This window comes from Drosophila pseudoobscura, chromosome X (assembly GCF_009870125.1).
Source record: "Drosophila pseudoobscura strain MV-25-SWS-2005 chromosome X, UCI_Dpse_MV25, whole genome shotgun sequence".
In the NCBI taxonomy this organism is placed as follows: domain Eukaryota; kingdom Metazoa; phylum Arthropoda; class Insecta; order Diptera; family Drosophilidae; genus Drosophila; species Drosophila pseudoobscura.
The window spans coordinates 61,753,581-61,771,361 of NC_046683.1; the positions used below are offsets into that span (position 1 = coordinate 61,753,581).

The 17,781-nt window shown below is 46.5% G+C and overlaps 3 protein-coding genes across 13 annotated transcripts in view; all 3 read left to right on the forward strand.

The window, feature by feature from the left end:
• pip (heparan sulfate 2-O-sulfotransferase pipe) overlaps nucleotides 1-17,781 on the forward strand; it is a 38,315-nt gene that overhangs the window by 19,859 nt on the left and 675 nt on the right. Inside the window, exons 3-7 of one of the 11 annotated variants that reach the window (XM_033381661.1) lie at nucleotides 4,022-4,080; nucleotides 8,155-8,472; nucleotides 8,558-8,802; nucleotides 8,876-9,030; nucleotides 9,105-9,379. In XM_033381661.1, the coding sequence (XP_033237552.1) occupies nucleotides 4,022-4,080; nucleotides 8,155-8,472; nucleotides 8,558-8,802; nucleotides 8,876-9,030; nucleotides 9,105-9,283 (956 nt within the window). In that variant the 3' untranslated portion in view covers nucleotides 9,284-9,379. Of the gene's footprint in view, nucleotides 1-4,021; nucleotides 4,081-5,120; nucleotides 5,687-5,996; nucleotides 6,466-6,508; nucleotides 7,375-7,448; nucleotides 7,604-7,660; nucleotides 7,997-8,154; nucleotides 8,473-8,557; nucleotides 8,833-8,875; nucleotides 9,031-9,104; nucleotides 9,380-9,481; nucleotides 10,039-10,116; nucleotides 10,272-10,328; nucleotides 10,599-10,773; nucleotides 11,334-11,404; nucleotides 11,560-11,618; nucleotides 11,890-12,151; nucleotides 12,741-13,422; nucleotides 14,011-14,620; nucleotides 15,181-15,247; nucleotides 15,403-15,575; nucleotides 16,136-16,195; nucleotides 16,351-16,435; nucleotides 16,700-16,870; nucleotides 17,431-17,491; nucleotides 17,647-17,781 lie in introns of those variants that run through there. The other 10 variants (XM_015188533.2, XM_033381664.1, XM_033381663.1 and 7 more) reach the window with 10 other exon arrangements.
• Nucleotides 12,730-13,321, forward strand: LOC6900249 (heparan sulfate 2-O-sulfotransferase pipe-like). The gene is made up of 2 exons (XM_033381668.1): nucleotides 12,730-12,956; nucleotides 13,030-13,321. Exons 1-2 carry the CDS (start codon nucleotides 12,752-12,754, stop codon nucleotides 13,218-13,220), a joined length of 396 nt encoding a protein of 131 aa, XP_033237559.1. The 5' UTR covers nucleotides 12,730-12,751; the 3' UTR covers nucleotides 13,221-13,321.
• Nucleotides 14,001-14,540, forward strand: LOC26533784 (heparan sulfate 2-O-sulfotransferase pipe-like). The gene is made up of 2 exons (XM_015188537.2): nucleotides 14,001-14,207; nucleotides 14,263-14,540. Exons 1-2 carry the CDS (start codon nucleotides 14,024-14,026, stop codon nucleotides 14,448-14,450), a joined length of 372 nt encoding a protein of 123 aa, XP_015044023.2. The 5' UTR covers nucleotides 14,001-14,023; the 3' UTR covers nucleotides 14,451-14,540.

Below are 17,781 nucleotides of genomic sequence, written 5' to 3' on the forward strand. Positions count from 1 at the left end.
TTATCGAGAGAAACTCTTTCAAAACTCTTTTCCCACTTAGCCGTAGATCAGTGTATATATGTTAGCCCCCCAGCCAGTACTCAGCGAGTACTCTCGTTAAGATCACATTACCATAGACCTCAAAAGCAATCACTTGACACTCTTCCCTCTCTAAAATGTTTGCCGAACATTCTCCAAAGCCAAACAAAAGCCAAACCAAACGCCATTTCAATTCCATCAACAATGAAAACGCATTCAAAAACTGAGTATAAAAGAAGTGGCAAAGCGGAGATTTTTCAGAGCGGCACTTGAGATTCTGCCACTTGAGCGAGATCACTTCGGCTAATGATCATCGTCAGTCGCGGACCGTAATTGGACTAATACCTCCATCATTAGGCAATGCTACTTGCTGAAGCTGAAGCTGGATAGGAAAACCGAAATCAAATCAAAACTTTCTGGAAAATGCTAAAAAAAAAACAGACCCCCCTAATTTCCATGCCGGAAGTTTTGGGGCTCGCTTAGGCCGTGCAACTCAACTTGCAAATTAGACAAAAGTTGCCCCAACAGCAGCAGCAACAGCAGCTGTTGAGCCACTGACGAAAGCAACAAGGTGATCTCTAGGGGAAGACTGTGGCAAGGTGATGTCTGGGCAGAGGGCGGAGGCGGAGGCGGAGACGGAGGAAGTCTGGGGAACTGAAGACTTCACGCCTTACTGCGGTGATTGCCAACAACAGCCAGCTGGCAGTACAGTGGAACAAAGGCAGAGGGGCATTGCCGAAGACTTCCACAGTAAAAGATGATGATGATGATGAAGTCGAGTCAGATGGGACCATCCAGACCGGAGTGCACTTGTGGCACAGCTGGTGCCAGTGCCAGTGCCAGTGCCAGTGCCACATCCATTGTGGCTGCTGCTGCTGCTGCGGCTGCGGCTGCCGCTGCGTCTGCGCACGCGTCAGTTGCACCGCCTCGTGCACAGACGACAGTTACAAATTGTCCCTGTTTAGGCCCCCTCCAAGGCAAAATCCGGCTAATGGCCAAAAAAGAAGGAAAAATTTATAAAATGAAAAGAAAACAAAGCAAAAGTGTGTGACGTTGATGGAGGTTTTCTTGCGCTGTCTGTCTGTCTGTCTGTCCAAAAGCAAAAAAGAAAGAAAGAAAACAAGTATCTGTAAAATGCACAAACGGTTTACCTTCAGCCATACGTATTCATTCATTCATAAATATTTCATTTAATTGACTCACACGACTCGCGGGGGTCGAGTGCGAGATAAAGATACAAATATGATGACGTACTCGTACTCAACATGCTCGTTCAGGCCATCATCATGATGATGACACCGTTAGCCGGCTCTTTTCTTTGGCTGCGTTTTGTGTGCCAACATTGAACTTGACTTGGGCTAATTAACAGCTCTGAACGTTGCAGCCAAGTTGTGTTTTTGGCTTGGGGCTGCGGTTGATGTCGTGGTCTAATGGCCACATGGAAACATGACGGAAACATGACTCAAGTTTAAGATTCTTTAATGGATTGTTGTGTGAATTGGGGAGACTGCTAATGAAAGAGCCGAGACGAAGAACGATTGCTGGGAAAATCAATAATAAATTTAAACAAGAAAAAGGCACAAATAATAAAGGATGACAATCCTTCACAATCTTTCACAATCCTGATGAATCTCTCAGTCGATGAACAAAATAGCAATGAAGAAGATTGATAGACTGATCGACTGATGGATAAACTGCCCCACAGACAGACAGCTCATCCACAAATCAATGTCAAGCTAGATCGTTTACACCCTCAAAGAATCGCTTCAAAAGCCATCCCTGACACAAAAGAGTAGACCCAATAAAACCCATCAGTGCTCTACCTGTCGCGATTCATTGTCTCCGATGGAAAAAAGCAGTCAACCCAACAATTGTCTACACCTTTAACTAGCACAGCCGAAGAAGAAGAAAAATAAAACTAAAGTGTAGCAATGCCAACTTTGCCCCTGGCAAAAATGCATAGCAAACCAGTTCTTTGCGCTCACTACCGAACCGAGCAACTTTATTTTCAATTAGACAGAGACCCCGGCCAAGAGTCGGATCCATAGACCAATAGCAATACTCGTAGCAGTACGAACACCTACCCAGTTCGTTAGTCAGCCAAACCAAACCAAACCACACCGAATAGTGCCTAGAGTTGTGGTCCAATTTAGCGGAAAAACTGCAAGCCGGCAATTTTCTGTGGCAGGGGCGTTACCAAGGGGTTCGGCTAATCTTAGAGTCAGGTCTTGAGATCGACAAAGAGGTAAGGAAACATAAAATTAGACAAATGAACGAACTATTGGGCGGAATAAGGCTGGAAATTAGATAGATTATTATAAGATGGAAAAATTAACCGGAAAGAAAACCATAGAGACGTTTTCAAGTGCTTGAACATCCTTCATCAACAATAAATGGTTATTGAATCAGATTCAATAAGAGACTGAAACGATCTAGAAGGGAATGATCCACAAAACATGTAGGTATGCCTTAAAATACCAAGAAGGGTTAGATAGATTGGATATAGAGTAGAAAAGAGTAAAAGATGATCAGATAAAAGATTGTACACACAAATTCTGGTTAAGCAACATCATCGACCAGCACTCTTTCCCAGTCCATCCCCTCACAGCATCCCCTGCTTAGAACAAAGCCAAATGCGGCCCCACCTCAGTATGATTCCACTTTTTCCCATGCATTATGTGCATGCACCACATGTTACGTTGTTCACCTTCAGCCGGCACCTGAAGTGGCCAATAACCGGAGCTAAGCTCCGACTGAAGGTCGCTTTAGAACAGCAGAATAAAGAATACAAAAAATATCGAATTAACCAGATCACAGCCAAAGTGGAAGAACTGCATGAGACAACTGCATGGATGTGACCCAATTTCCTGACCACACAAACAAACCCCGAAAAAAAAACAGAGATATAAAAGGAGAGCAGACTTCTATTTTAAGGTTTCAACCGCAAAATGTGTTTCACTTTTGGTTCAGTGACTTTGTTGTCGGTGGTTAAGCCGGAGAGAGAGAGAGAGAGCGAGAGGGAGAGAGAGTGAGAGACACGGACCAGCAAACCAGTTGGCCACCACTTTCATTCACATTTTTCAGAGAAACTGCCCAATTGACCAAATACAACACAACGAATCTGGTTTACATGCAATTGGAGTGGACACGGGACTGGATACGGGCCTGGTGATACACACTTCCTCGTTCAGTTCAGGACGAATTATGAAATACTTTGCCTAAAAAAACCACCAAAGTGGTGCGATCGACCCACACTACACTTGAAAATCAAGATGTTTTCCGCATCAGCCTTCCTTTATATCTCTCTCTCTCTCTGTCTATTTCTGTGTGTGTATAGACCTGTCCAAATGCTCGATTACAGTCATTTACCATTTGCTGCTAAATTGTATTGTATGCAGTGCCCACGTTCACGTCTGGCAAAACTGGACAAATGCCTAGACATCAACATTTTAATTGCCCTCACGACACCACCGCCATCAAATGGACACGCAAAAGTTTCCATTTGCATGCGTTTTGCGTTGGTTGCAAGGATGGGAGAGGGAGTGGTAGTGGTAGTGGGAAACCTTTCGAAATCTGAGGATGATCCCTATCGCATCCTAAGTGATTCGGAAAAGTGAAAGGAGTCGCCATGAGCTTGCATATTTATTGCACTCATCGTCATTTATTTATCAAAGCTGAAAATGGCTTCAGTATTCGACTTCCCCCATTCCAGATATTGCATAAACAACACCTTTTGGGCACCAGAGGAAAGTAAAAGTATTCGGTCTTGCTTCCTTCCATTTTTTGGGAGTCCGTTTCTAAGGTCATCGGAGGTGTGATGTAAATCGATGCAACTTGTCATTGTTTGTAAGACATCACAAGACGTACAACGTCAGCTAAATAGAGTCATGTTTCATAAACCAATATCTTTAATTGATTAGCATGGGAGTTCTTTTCATTACAAAATAAACTACGACATTGTATATTATTATCGAGTGATTTATTAACTGGCTCAACCTTTCAGAACACGACGATATCAACACTCTGCATGGCACCTACCAATATCTGAAAAGCACTGGCCAGGTAAGCTAATGAAAAACCATTCTATAAATACCTTGATATGAATATCTTGCATATTGCCCATCATATCGTAAACATTATTGCATACATTATTGGCTGGCCATAAAGCAGAAACAAGTAAAGCATCATCGATGAAACTCCATTAAAAGCGACCTATACATGCGGAAAGGTAGCTTCAGCTCCTTGGTGTTTGATATTGCATATATGCCTGACCGGAATGCATACCCTCCCATACTCTCTGTATCTTTCGTTCATACTCGCTGCCTCTCTCTCTCTCTCTCTCTCTCTGCGGTTCATACGCGCTGCCTCTCTATGTCCGGCATCATTGTGGCTCATCCAATCGCTGTAGCGTTCTTCTTCTTAGCCCTCACAAACACAAACACCAACACACACACAACATACAACACAAACAACACCTACATATTAGTACTTATGCAATCAGTTTAGCTCTGGTAGTCTATTAGCTATCCCTGTATCTACAATCTACAATCTACCTATAGCTATGGCTATATAGCTGTCTATCCTATGCAGTTCTCTCTCCTTACACTAACACAAACGAAAATTACACTTCGACTCTGTCTTGGAATTTTGTCAGCGCAGTTTGAATCAATATTTGTTGGTTTTTTTGTGTGGCTAGTTAGTTGCGACATAGAAGCGATAGAAATTCGATTTATAAAGATTAAAGTAAATGAGCAAATGTCCCAAAGGTAAGTTTCAATGATGGCTTTGGCTATGGGGAGGATTATTATTTATGCCCACATCCAGCTGTGCGCGACTTTGCGAAATCCTCAATGCGAAACCCGAAAAACTATTTAAGCTGATGGGATGCGATGCCCATGCCCCCAGTCTCTCTCTCTCTCTCTCTGTTGCTTCCCAAAAAAAAAAAACCGCTTAAAGTCTATTTTTATACATATATATATGTTGTCCTACTTGTGTTGACTCGTGTTCATGTTCGTGTAGCTTTGTGTGTTCCACTCAATCCGCAAGAAATTATCCTACTCCAACAAGCACTCCAGCACTCCCCAACTTTTGCAATCCGGCAGCTAACACACCTGACCGCCGCACAGCTGAACAACACACCGCGTGCCCAGCTGGACACGATATTCTTCAATCGAGTGACAAAGACCGGCAGCGAAAAGATGATGGAGTTGCTCAAGATCCTGGGCAAGCGGAATGGCTTCGAGGCCCGGCGCGATGTCGAGGGCTTCTACGAAGTGGTCCTCATGGATCCCACCTATGCAAAGAACTTCCTACACAGCGATGTGCTAAACAGCACGGGAGCCAACACGTATACCAAGCATGTGGCCTTCATCGACTTTGATCTCTTGAATGAGCCCTGGCCCATCTACATAAACTTGGTGCGCGATCCCATCGAGCGTTTGGTCAGCTGGTTCTACTATGCCCGGGCCCCCTGGTATCTGGCCGAGCGGAGGGAAACCTTTGGCGAAAAGGCTGTTCTGCCCAGCGTGGAGTGGGTCAGGAAGGACTTCAATGAATGCATCGAAGAGCACGATCCGGAATGTGTGTACGAGCAAATGGAAATGGGAAATCTGGGCGATCATCGAAGGCAGTCGTTATTCTTTTGTGGTCACACGACCTCCGTGTGCATGTGAGTAGCAGTCGAGATAGGATCTCAGGGGGCGTCTCAGTATTTTGCGATGGTAGTCGATGAGTTGTGGGGGGAATAGCTAGAGATCTTTGGGGTACGTTGGGCAAAGCAAAGAGTATTGCTTGTGTCATTTTATGATCCTAAAGATCACTCTGAGCTTTAGAGGAGTATACATCTATTTCTGTATATATGCCTTAGATCTCTTCAATCCCTATCCCAGCGCAACACCATCAATCTGCCCTAGCAACTGTAGAATACCCCATCAAAAGTACACCCGATGTATGTACAATCCCAAATACACTTTCTGCAGGCCCTTCAACTCGCACGAGGCGATGCAGCGGGCCAAACGGAATGTGGAGGAGCACTACGCTGTTGTGGGCACATGGGAGGATACAAACACCACTCTGACTGTACTGGAGGGCTACATACCGAAGTACTTTGCCGGCGCCAAGGAAGAGTACTATGCTCTGCGCAGCCGGCTGGGAAATGTTAATCGCAACAATTTCAGGCCCACACTGAGCGAGAAGGCGAGGGCCCTGCTCGCGCGGAACCTGACTAGGGAGATTGAGTTGTATCAGTTTATCAGGCATCGACTGTATAAGCAGTATATCGCATTGAGGCTGGACCTAGATCCGAAGCTGAGGGAAGCAAATTAGTTGATTGGTGATAGTGTTTCAAGAGTAAAATAAACTGTGTTAATTTTCGTACTGCTTGATCTTTCGGTATTTCCTAACCACGTCCTAGCTTGGGTAAACTTTCGAATGGGTTAGTCGCTCTATCTCGATAGACGAGATGTTAATTCGGCCTACCATTTGCATGTAGCTTCGTGGATATAATGTGCATGATCGTCGGAGCAGCGAGGAGGAACCAAAGCATGAAGAGGGACACGGACGTGGACACCACCACGATCATCACTCGAAGCAGCACCAGCATCAGGTGCCACATCAGGTGCCTCACAAGGCGCACCTGCACAAGGCCCCACATGACAAACAATTGGCCCTGCCCGAGGAGAAGCCCCTCCAAGATGAGGCTAACTATGGGGACGATGAAGATGATGATGATGATGATGAGGACGATGCTGATGATGATGAGAAGCATGACGATATTGATGGCATTGATGGGTTCAATTTGCAAGCCGATTTACTGAACAATACCAAATACGCCGAAGTAGATTTCGTGTTCTTCAATCGCGTACCGAAGGTAGGCAGCCAATCGCTGATGGAGCTGATGGCACGCCTGGGCAAGATCAATGGGTTCAACCATGCCCGGAACAAGGGCGGTGCCCACGAAACCGTCTTGATGAACAAGCAGCACCAAAGCGATCTGCTTTCCGATCTCCTAACGCGCCCCAAGCCCCACATCTACAGCCAGCACATAGCCTACATCAACTTCACCAGATTCCATCTACCGCGTCCGATCTACATTAATCTCGTACGCGATCCCATCGATCGCATCATCAGCTGGCATTACTACATACGTGCCCGCTGGTACTATCGCGACATGCAGGCCAAACTGGGTGACAAGGCCCCGGCCATGCCTTCGGACGAGTTCCTAGACATGGACCTGGACACATGCGTCCGCAACAAAGATCGCCACTGTACTTTCAATCAAATGCAGATTAAGAACGAAGCGGGTGATCACCGTCGTCAGACTTTATTCTTCTGCGGCATGAATCAGAAGTTGTGCATGTAAGTAGGCAGTAGATAGGGCAGTAGATACTCGTAGCTCCCTCTGATCTTATCCCAACTGCAATCCCTGTTAGGCCCTTCAATTCGGAGATGGCCATGCAGAAGGCCAAGCGCACTGTGGAATCGGAATATGCCGTGGTTGGCACCTGGGAGGACACAAATATCACGCTGGCCGTGCTGGAGGCCTATATACCACGATATTTCCGTAATGCCAAGGTGGCCTACTATCGTAAGCACTCTGACTAACTTTACTTTGCCACGAGACTTGACTGAACTTAACTTTCAGTGGGCAAAGATCGTCTGTCCCGCGTTAATCGCAATAATGTCACACGCATCGTGAGCGACGAAACGCGCCTGATCCTGAGGAAGAATCTGACCAACGAGATCGAGTTCTACGAATTCTGCAAACAGCGTCTGTACCTGCAGTATGCCGCTCTAAGTCATGGCAAGGGCTTCGGGGAAGACGACTATCTGCTGGTGCCAGAGCAGCGCAACGACTACAACGAGGAGGAGTATTAGGGACAGAACAGAGCAAGAATAGAATCGCGTAGGAACAAATTTCGATTAGACCTAAGCTAAGCCATGTCCACTGTATGATTAAACATTTCAGGACTATATAGTACACAATAATGTTTTGATTGCTTTTTGTGTGAATCTCTTGCTATGGCTTTGTGTGTGTGTGTGTCTGTTTCTCCATGTATATAGCATCTCTATGATGTCTGTCTGTTATGGTTACCTTTTGCGGTGCGCATCTACTACTCTACCCATGACCTTTTGCAGCTGTGGCGTCTGAACCCAAAGTTCCTGAACAACACCAAATACCATACCAGAGATATACTCTTCTTCAATCGAGTACCCAAGACGGGCAGCGAGACCCTCATTGAGCTGATGCTCCGCCTGGGCAAACGCAATCACTTTCAGAACGCACGATCGCCATTCGCAAAGCCCACCGGAGTCTATTGGTCGTTTGAGAAACAAAAAGAGGAGGCCCACCGCATTCTGGATCTGATGGAGGAGGATGCTTTCGCCTATGCCGAGCATGCCAACTATGTGAACTTTCGACAGTTTCACCTGCCCCAACCCATCTATATCAATTTGGTAGGAGCAGCAGCAGGAGGAGGAGCTGGCGTTTGTTTGTTGTGTGTTGTTCCTCAAAACTTCCCCAATTCCCTTATTTGTGCAGGTTCGAGACCCTGTGGAGAGGGTTATTAGCTGGTACTACTATAAGCGTACGCCGTGGAATTCGCTGCAAATGTTCAAAATTACCGGAAAATTTGAAAATCGTACCCATTATACGAAAAACTTTGAGGATTGCGTGCTGAGCCACGACTTCGAATGTCGCTATGATTACGGCCTGAACTTTAAAGACGATCCAGCCGATCATAAGCGGCAGAGTTTGTTCTTCTGCGGACATGCCCCCTTATGCGAGTAGGTAGTCCTGGATCCATTCTAAGTTAATCCTTTCCTCTCACATTAAGATGATTTCTCTTTGAACGCCAAGACCCTTCAATACGCCCTCGGCCGTGGCCCGGGCCAAGCAGAATGTTGAGCGTGACTTTTCGGTTATTGGCTCCTGGGAGGATGTGAATGTTACCCTGGCCGTGCTCGAGCATTTTATACCACGTTTCTTTAGGGGCAGTACCGACCTGTATTATGGTAAACCTTACTTATAGTTCCTTGGGGCTTGGGTTGGCCGAGAATTAAATTGTCCATTGTCCACTTTCCTGCAGAACCCGTCAAAGGCCTGGCCTTCAAGAAGCGCAACACAAACCACTGGAAACCAAAGATCAGTGAACGGATCAAGAGAATAATGCGGGCCAATTTTACGCAAGAATACGAGTTCTATCACTTCTGCAAGCAGCGCTTGTATCGGCAATATTTCTCAATAAATAGACACTTGGATCTGTGATTATATCACATTATTTGTTTGATTTCGATTATTGAGTAGGATAAGAACAAAGATTGGATAAAGTAATCAAGAGCTTCAGCGGTCTTTTCTGTTCCACTAACTTTACTCATTCAATGCATCTGTAATTCTAGCCTAGAAGTTTTCATCTGCGTTTTTTTCTGCTGCTAAGGAATTAGAATTATTTCTTTCATATTTAAGCTGGTTGATCTTGTTCCTGTCCGACTGAATAATACACCCAAAGCCGAACGGGAGTTCGTATTCTTTAATCGAATTGAAAAGACGGGAAGTCAGTCGATGACCCGCCTAATAAATCAATTGGGCCTGCTGAACGGCTATGAGACATTCCGCAATGTGATACAACCAAAAAGGGCAATGACAGAGAACTTTGAGGAACAAAGGGAATTCGTGCATCAGCTAACGGAACTGTCCGAGCCGTCGGTTTATGTGGAGCACGCAAACTGGGTGAACTTCACGGTACACGACATGCCCCGGCCCATCTACATCAACCTGGTGCGCCATCCCATAGAGAAGGTGATCAGTGCCTATTACTACCTGCGCCACCCAAAGATCGTGGGCCAGTCCGTGAGACGCAACCCCAATAAAATAGTCCAGGATAAAACGTACTATGATATGAAATTCAACGACTGTGTGAAGCAGAGGATATCCCCCCACTGTGTGTTCGATGCCCACAATCGTTTCAACGGCGACTGGCGAAGATTCGCCTTGAAGTTGTGCGGTAATGCGCAGATTTGCGAGTAGGTTTTCCCTATAGAGAACCCCCCTTTCTACTTTCTCTGCAGGCATAATTCCCTTCCATTGCTATCGTTATTTAGGCAGTTAAACTCCGAGGCTACAATGCAAATGGCCAAGATGCATGTGGAAAGGGAATACTCTGTAGTGGGCACCTGGGAGGAGACGAACATCACACTGGCCGTACTCGAGGCCTACATACCGCGTTTCTTTGCGGGTGCCACGAAGGTCTATTACTGTAGGTCCCCACTGATTTGCTAAATGTGCTTCGAACTCATTGATATATTTTCACTAGCCCAAACCAAAAAATTTACGGTAAACACGACCCCGCATGACAACAGTCTGGATGAGGAAGTGGAGCGCTATCTCAAGGACAGCTTCAAATTTGAGCTTGAGTTGTACCAGTTCATCATGCAGCGCCTGTACATGCAATATATAGCCATTAATAAGAACCAATTCATGGACACTCCTATCTAGGCAACTGATAAACTTATAAGACTAAAACATTTTTTACATAAGATGAAATGATATGATACGAGTACCAATAGCATACTATACACACAAATTTCCCGCGAGTCTTTCTCTCTTTCGATACTAATCCTTTGTCGAGCATTTGGTTGGCTTGGATGCTTGAACCCACCATCACATTTGCGCCTCTCTGCAGTCTTTGTCTCTCTTTCTCTGTCTCTCTCTCTCTGTGCAACATCCTCCCACTCAAAGGTGTGCGTGTGCCTTTGCAGATCCTTCAGTTAAACGCACAAGACCTGAACAATACCCCCAAGGCTGACATCGACGTGCTGTTCTTCAATCGCGTACCCAAGACGGGCAGTATGCAGCTAATCGAGCTGATGCGTCAGCTGGGCAAAGTCCACGACTATGAGGTGGAAAAGGATCCCCAAAACGGTGGCGTCCTACCTATCCTTGAGCTGCCCGAGCAGAGCGATATGATCGAGAATATAGTCAACCTGGAGGATGGCACTGTCTTTGCCAGTCACGTCAACTATCTAAATTTCACAAAGAACGAACAGCCCCGTCCCATCTACATCAATATGGTGCGCGATCCGGTCGATCGGGTGGTCAGTTGGTATTACTATATTCGCGCCCCATGGATCTTTGTGCCCGGCCGCAGACGCAGCAATCGGGAAATGCCCAATCCCAAATGGGTAAACACCGAGTACGATCAGTGTGTGTTGAGTGGCGAGAAGGTCTGCACCTACATCGAGGGTTCGCTCCTGGAGCATGTGGGGGATCATCGCAGGCAGATCCTATTTTTCTGCGGTCACGATGAGTTCAAGTGCACGTGAGTGTTGTCAGGCTTCCTTCTCTCATTCTGTCAGTCACAATGCAAGACCCTCCCTACCACCCCCTTAGACCTTTCAACTCTCGTCTGGCCCTGCAAATTGCCAAACTGAATGTGGAGCGGGAGTACGCTGTTGTGGGCACCTGGGAACATACTAACGAGACTCTTGCTGTCCTGGAAGCCTACGTACCCCGCTACTTTGCGGACGCTTCCAAAATGTACTACTGTAAGTCGGTTCGGACCAGACAAATATCTTGGGTAACCTAAGACTCTGCTTGATTACAGCTGGTCTGCATGCGGAGAAGCAGAACGATAACCCCATGAAGCCCCACATATCGCAGGAGATTCTCGATATGGTTCGTCGGAATTTCACGCGTGAAATCGAATTCTATCAATTCTGTCGCCAGCGCTTGCACAAGCAATATCTAGCACTGAAACTGAACGATCTTAGGCGCGTGGACAAGTCTTTGATTCAATTGGAGGCGGCCAATGATATGGCTATCAGGAACTAGAAATACTTAGGTTAAAAGTAAATTAATAAAGCAAAGGAGAAGTACTTTGAGGGCTTACTTATATTACGATTAGAGGTTAGGGCAAGGCATAACTTTTATTCCGCTTAAATGGAACCCTTGAAAGGTTTCCACCTATCGCTTAATAACCCGATCTAAAGAGGGCAAATCTATTGCGTATCTCTCCCTCTCTCTGTCTCTCTCTCGCTCTCTCTCTGGATCTTAAAAAGGTAATAACTCTGGGACCCATAGAACTAAGAGCTCACCATGGCCCACCACTGATCAATCCCTGCTATCATATCTATATAGCTCAACCATCTGAGCGCAACGAGGCTGAACAATACTCGAAACGCTGATATCGATGTTCTGTTCTTCAATCGCGCCGCCAAAGTAGGCAGCGAGGCTATGCTGGAGCTGTTGCAAGCTCTGGAAAACTATCACGATGATTTAACCCTTGACAGAACGGGTCTCTCAAAACCCACTTCCCGTCAGTTGAAGAAAAACGACCAGCGTGACATGGCTGAATATGTCGCTGACCTGGAAGAGGGCTCCATTTACATAGAGCACATCAACTGGATAGACTTTGACGAGTTCGATCAGCCCAAACCGATCTATATAAACATGGTGCGGGATCCGGTGGAACGGGTCATCAGCTGGTTCTTCTACGCACGCGGTTCCTATAAGAATGCAATCGAGTACCGGAAAAAGCCCAATTTGAAGATAAAGAAGGAGTCGTGGTATAAGAAAAACTTTAATGAATGTGTCAAGAGCGGGGATCCGGAATGTCAGTATATACCCCATACGGTCAAGGATGCCGTGCCCAATTTTAAAAGACAAACCCTGTTCTATTGTGGTCATCACGATGATTGTATGTAAGTACAAAATGGATAAGGGAATATGAAGTTATAAATGGGTTTCTACTGCAAGGAAGTAGAGCTAATAGAGCGCTCATCTTTTAGTCCCTTCAATTCGCCGACTGCCGTGCAAATGGCCAAGGAGCATGTGGAACGGGACTATGCAGTCGTGGGAAGCTGGGAGGACACGAACATTACATTGACCGTCCTCGAGCGCTATATCCCGCGATTCTTTCGCGGCGCCAAGCTGATGTACGAGAGTAGGTCAAACCATTTCAAAGTATAGCACATTCCCTTATTGAACTCGAATACCCCCATCCAACTTCTGAACAGTGAACAATAACAAGATCGTCAATCGGAACAAGAACAAACGAAAGCCGTTCATAGAGCCCGAGGTGAAGGCTATGATACGCAGGAATTTCACGAATGAGTACGAGTTCTATTACTTCTGCAAGCAGCGTCTGTACAAGCAGTACTTGGCCCTCAACCTCAACGAACTGGAAAGGCATGGTCTTCTGAATTAGTTGAGAGAATTAACTGCGAGGCTAGACTAGACGTTAGCTGGTGATATACAAATACTTTCGAACAAATTTCCACTTAAATAAACAGTAGATACTATAGACTAGACCACACTCTGTGTACTCTGTAAATCCATCTTGTGTGTCTCATCCTTTGTTGTGTAGCATGGCCCCGAACCGCTTCTAAACCCTAACCCTATCCCCTCAGTTAGATGGCCTAACGCCGCGTCGACTCAACAACACAGCCAAGGCCGAAATGGATCGCCTGTTCTTTCCGCGCTGTGCCAAAGTTGGTAGCGAGGCCCTAATGGAGTTCATGCAACATCTGCAGGATATCAACCACTTCCGAGTCGACGTTAACGGAGTGGATAGGCGCACCAGTCGCACCTTGAATGCCTTGAGGCAGGAGGAAATGGCCGCGTATATCTATAACATGGACGAGGGCTCCGTCTATATCGAGCACACAAACTGGATCGACTTTAACGCCTATAACCTGCCCAAGCCGATCTTCATCAATATGGTGCGCGATCCAGTGGAGCGCATGATCAGCTGGTACTACTACATACGCAACTCCTATCGCAATGCTATATTCTATAGGAAAAATCCTCTGGCACCTATCAAGCCAACAGCCTGGTTCAAGAAGAGCTTCAACGATTGCGTTCGCAGCGGCGACCAGGAGTGCCAGTATATTCCACTGACCGTGAAAGATGCGGTGCCCAATTTTAAGAGACAATCGATATTTTTCTGCGGACACGAGCCGGATTGTCTGTGAGTTCGTCTCCACAAAGCCATGAGATCCACGCGAAGTCATGCTCAACCTTGACCTTGACCCTTTCAGGCCCTTTAACTCGCCCCTGGCCGTTCAGATAGCCAAGCGTAGAGTCGAAACTGAGTTCGCTGTGGTGGGCACTTGGGAGGAGACAAATATCACCTTAGCCGTGCTGGAGCACTATATACCCCGATATTTCGCTCGTGCCACAATGATCTATAAGAGTAAGAAAATCCCGACAGATAGAGAGAGTTAGCATATGATCCATCTTGTTTCCAGTCTATCAGGACAGTATAATAAATCGCAATCGGAACAATCGCAAGCCCCATGTGGATGCGGATGTCCGGGCTATGGTCAGGCGAAACTTTACCCATGAGTATGACTTCTACTACTTCTGCAAGCAGCGTCTCTATATGCAGTATATCGCCCTGAAACGCACAGAGTTGGAGCGTTACTCACATCCATAAGTTCTCTTCTAATTTTTTTTGACTGAATTTCCTTTAGTTTTTGTTAGTTTCTCAGTAATTTATTAATAAAAAACTCAATAGACATTGTTACTAACCGTAGTTGAGAAATGTTAGCCTCCAAACTCATGGGAATCAGTAGTTTAACCCCATGATATTACTGAAAACCCCAGCTCGCATCTCTGAGCAGCGAGAGGCTGAACAACACCCGACACGCACGGCTCGAGGTGGTCTTCTTCAACCGCGGCGCCAAGGTGGGTAGTGAGGCACTGATGCAGCTGACCGAGACGATGGCACCACTCAATAATATGACCGTGGTGACCAAGGGACCGATTGACATTAATGCACGTATCCGTGCCCCCAGAGAGCGAATGCTTCAAGCTGTTTGGGTGGCGGATCTAGAGCCCGGAACTATCTACATCGAACACTGCAATTGGCTGGACTTTCACAGATATCAGCTGCCCAAGCCCATCTACATAAACATGGTTCGTGACCCCGTCGAGCGGATGATCAGCTGGTTCTACTACATCCGCAGTGGCTACCGTAATGCCATTATTCACAACCGTTTCCCCAACACGACCTTGAAATCGGAAAAGTGGTTTAAGAAGAGCTACAACCAATGCGTCCGCAGCGGTGATCCCGAGTGTCAGTATGTGCCCGAGAGTATAAAGGACGCGGTTGGGGACTATAAGAGGCAATCGCTGTTCTACTGCGGCAACAATCGGAAGTGCCTGTAAGTAGCCTCTAAGGGAGGATTTGACTACCTTTAGGAAAAAGACTTAGCTGAAAGTGTTTTCCAGGCCCTTTGACTCGCCTCACGCCATTCAGCTGGCCAAGAGGAATGTGGAACGGGATTACGCAGTGGTGGGCAGCTGGGAGGATACCAATATAACCCTGGCCGTGCTCGAAGCATACATACCCAGATTCTTCAGGGGAGCCAGGCAGGTCTTTGAGTGTAGGTTGGCGTTGGCTAGCATTCTGTTTTGCTTGAACATTTTCCTCTGGGATTGCCTCTGGGATAATTAGTTTAGCATACACTATCAAAAACTCTGTGTTTCATCCAGCCATATTCTTGTGCTTGTGTCTGTCTTTATTTTGGACCTCAGTACAAACCGAAAACCTTCCCAGCTACGACGAGTCAGACCAATTTATCTGAACAATACACGATTTGCCGGCCTTGAGGTGATCGTCTTCAATCGCCCAACCCGAGTGTGCACAGAGCAAATGATGCCCCTACTGCGGCAGCTCTCTACCATGAACGACATGAATGTGGTGCTCAATGGACCAGTGCGAACCATGAACCGAACCCGCACCGAGAAGCAACAGGAGACCGAAATTGCTTGGACAACCGAATTAGAGAGTGGAACGCTCTATATAGCCCATTCCAATTGGCTGGACTTTAAGTCGTTCGGTTACAAGAAGCCCATATACCTGTCGATGGTGAGAGATCCCATAGATCGTGTGGTGCACGACTATTATAAGCGTCATTCGAGGACGAAGCGTCAGATCTATCGCCGCATGTTTCCAGGACAACGTGAGAGACCCGAAGAATGGTACCTCCAGAGCTTTAATCAGTGCGTTCGAAACGGCAGCCCAGAGTGCCAGTTTATCCAGCACTCGGTCACGGACTATGTGGAGGACTTCAAGAGGCAGTCACTATTCTTCTGCGGCAATCATCTGAATTGTTTGTGAGTAGAGTGGGAAATCAAGGATCAACTGAAGTGTGGTTATGTCTATCCCATCTGTAGACCCTTCAACTCGCCCCATGCTGTCCAAGAGGCGAAAAGTCGTGTGGAGAAGGAGTACTCTGTGGTGGGAACTTGGGAGGAGAAAAACATTACCCTGACCGTTCTGGAGAAGTATGTCCCTAGGTTCTTCAATCACGCTCGCTTTCTGTACAAGTGTAGGTAGTCCCAGAGGTTTAAAGTGTTCAAGCAGCTCAAGTACCCCCCAAGTGGCATTATACTATATGGAATATCCTCTTTCAGTGCACAGTAATAGCATACGAAACCGGAATCGCAACAATCGCAAGCCCCGCGTAGATCCAGACGTTAGGGAAATGGTGAGACGGAACTTTACCAATGAGTATGAGTTCTATTATTTCTGCAAGCAGCGTCTGTACAAACAATATTTGGCCCTGCAACTCGAAGATAATCTTCGCTAAGGAAATACATACTTCGACTCAATATTAACCAAAGAATTTTTAGAATGTTCTCATATCTTCCAAATAAATACAGTTGGTGCCAAAACAATTGTGTCTTTTATTAGGTGTAAGAAAAATCTCTTAGGTCAAGACCCCCCTTAATACCCCTTTATGCATATCAAACACCAAGGATCTGCAGGTAAATAATGAGAGGAAAAAAAAGATGACACAAATGTGAGATCCTAGTTTTATTCGAACCAAACGCTTTCTCCATTCACAGATGTCGTCGCTCAATGTTCGGGACCTGAACAACACCCGGAAGGCGCAAATGGAATTGGTGTTCTTCAATCGAGTGCCAAAGGTTGGCAGTCAGACATTTATGGAGCTCCTCCGACGCCTATCTGAGCGTAACAACTTTCAATTCCATCGCGATGCAGTACAAAAGGTGGAGACCATCCGCCTGGCCGAGGATCAGCAGCAGGAAATGGCCGAGGTTATCAGTGAGCTGCCCGAGCCCTCGGTCTTCATCAAGCACGTGTGCTTCACCAATTTCACCAAGTTCAATCTGCCCAAGCCGATCTATCTGAATGTGGTGCGCGATCCAGTCGAGCGCGTTATCAGCTGGTTTTACTACGTGAGGGCTCCCTGGTACTTTGTGGAACGTAAAGCTGCCTTTCCCGATCTACCGCTGCCACACCCGGCATGGCTGAAGAAGGACTTTGAAACGTGTGTCCTGAGCGGAGATCAGGAGTGCACCTATACACAAGGTGTCACTGTGGAGGGCATTGGCGATCATCGCCGCCAGAGCCTGTTCTTCTGCGGCCATGACTACGAGTGCACGTGAGTGCTGCCGCCGATCCCAAGCTATCTGAAACTAATCATCTTTCTGTATACGTTGCAGTCCCTTTAATACGGTGGGTGCCTTGGAGAAGGCCAAATTTGCTGTGGAACAGCAATATGCTGTTGTTGGGGTGCTCGAAGATCTCAATACAACGCTCTCTGTGCTGGAAAAGTATGTGCCACGATTCTTTGAGGGCGTCCGCGATATATATGCAAGTAAGTTGTCGAATAACGAGATCATAAAAACTGGGAAAACATTTGCAGAGTGAACGAACCTTAATTGAAGTGTATGAAAAACGATCCCACTCAGCTGGCACATTCAGACACATTCTTTGTGCACGAATCAGCGCA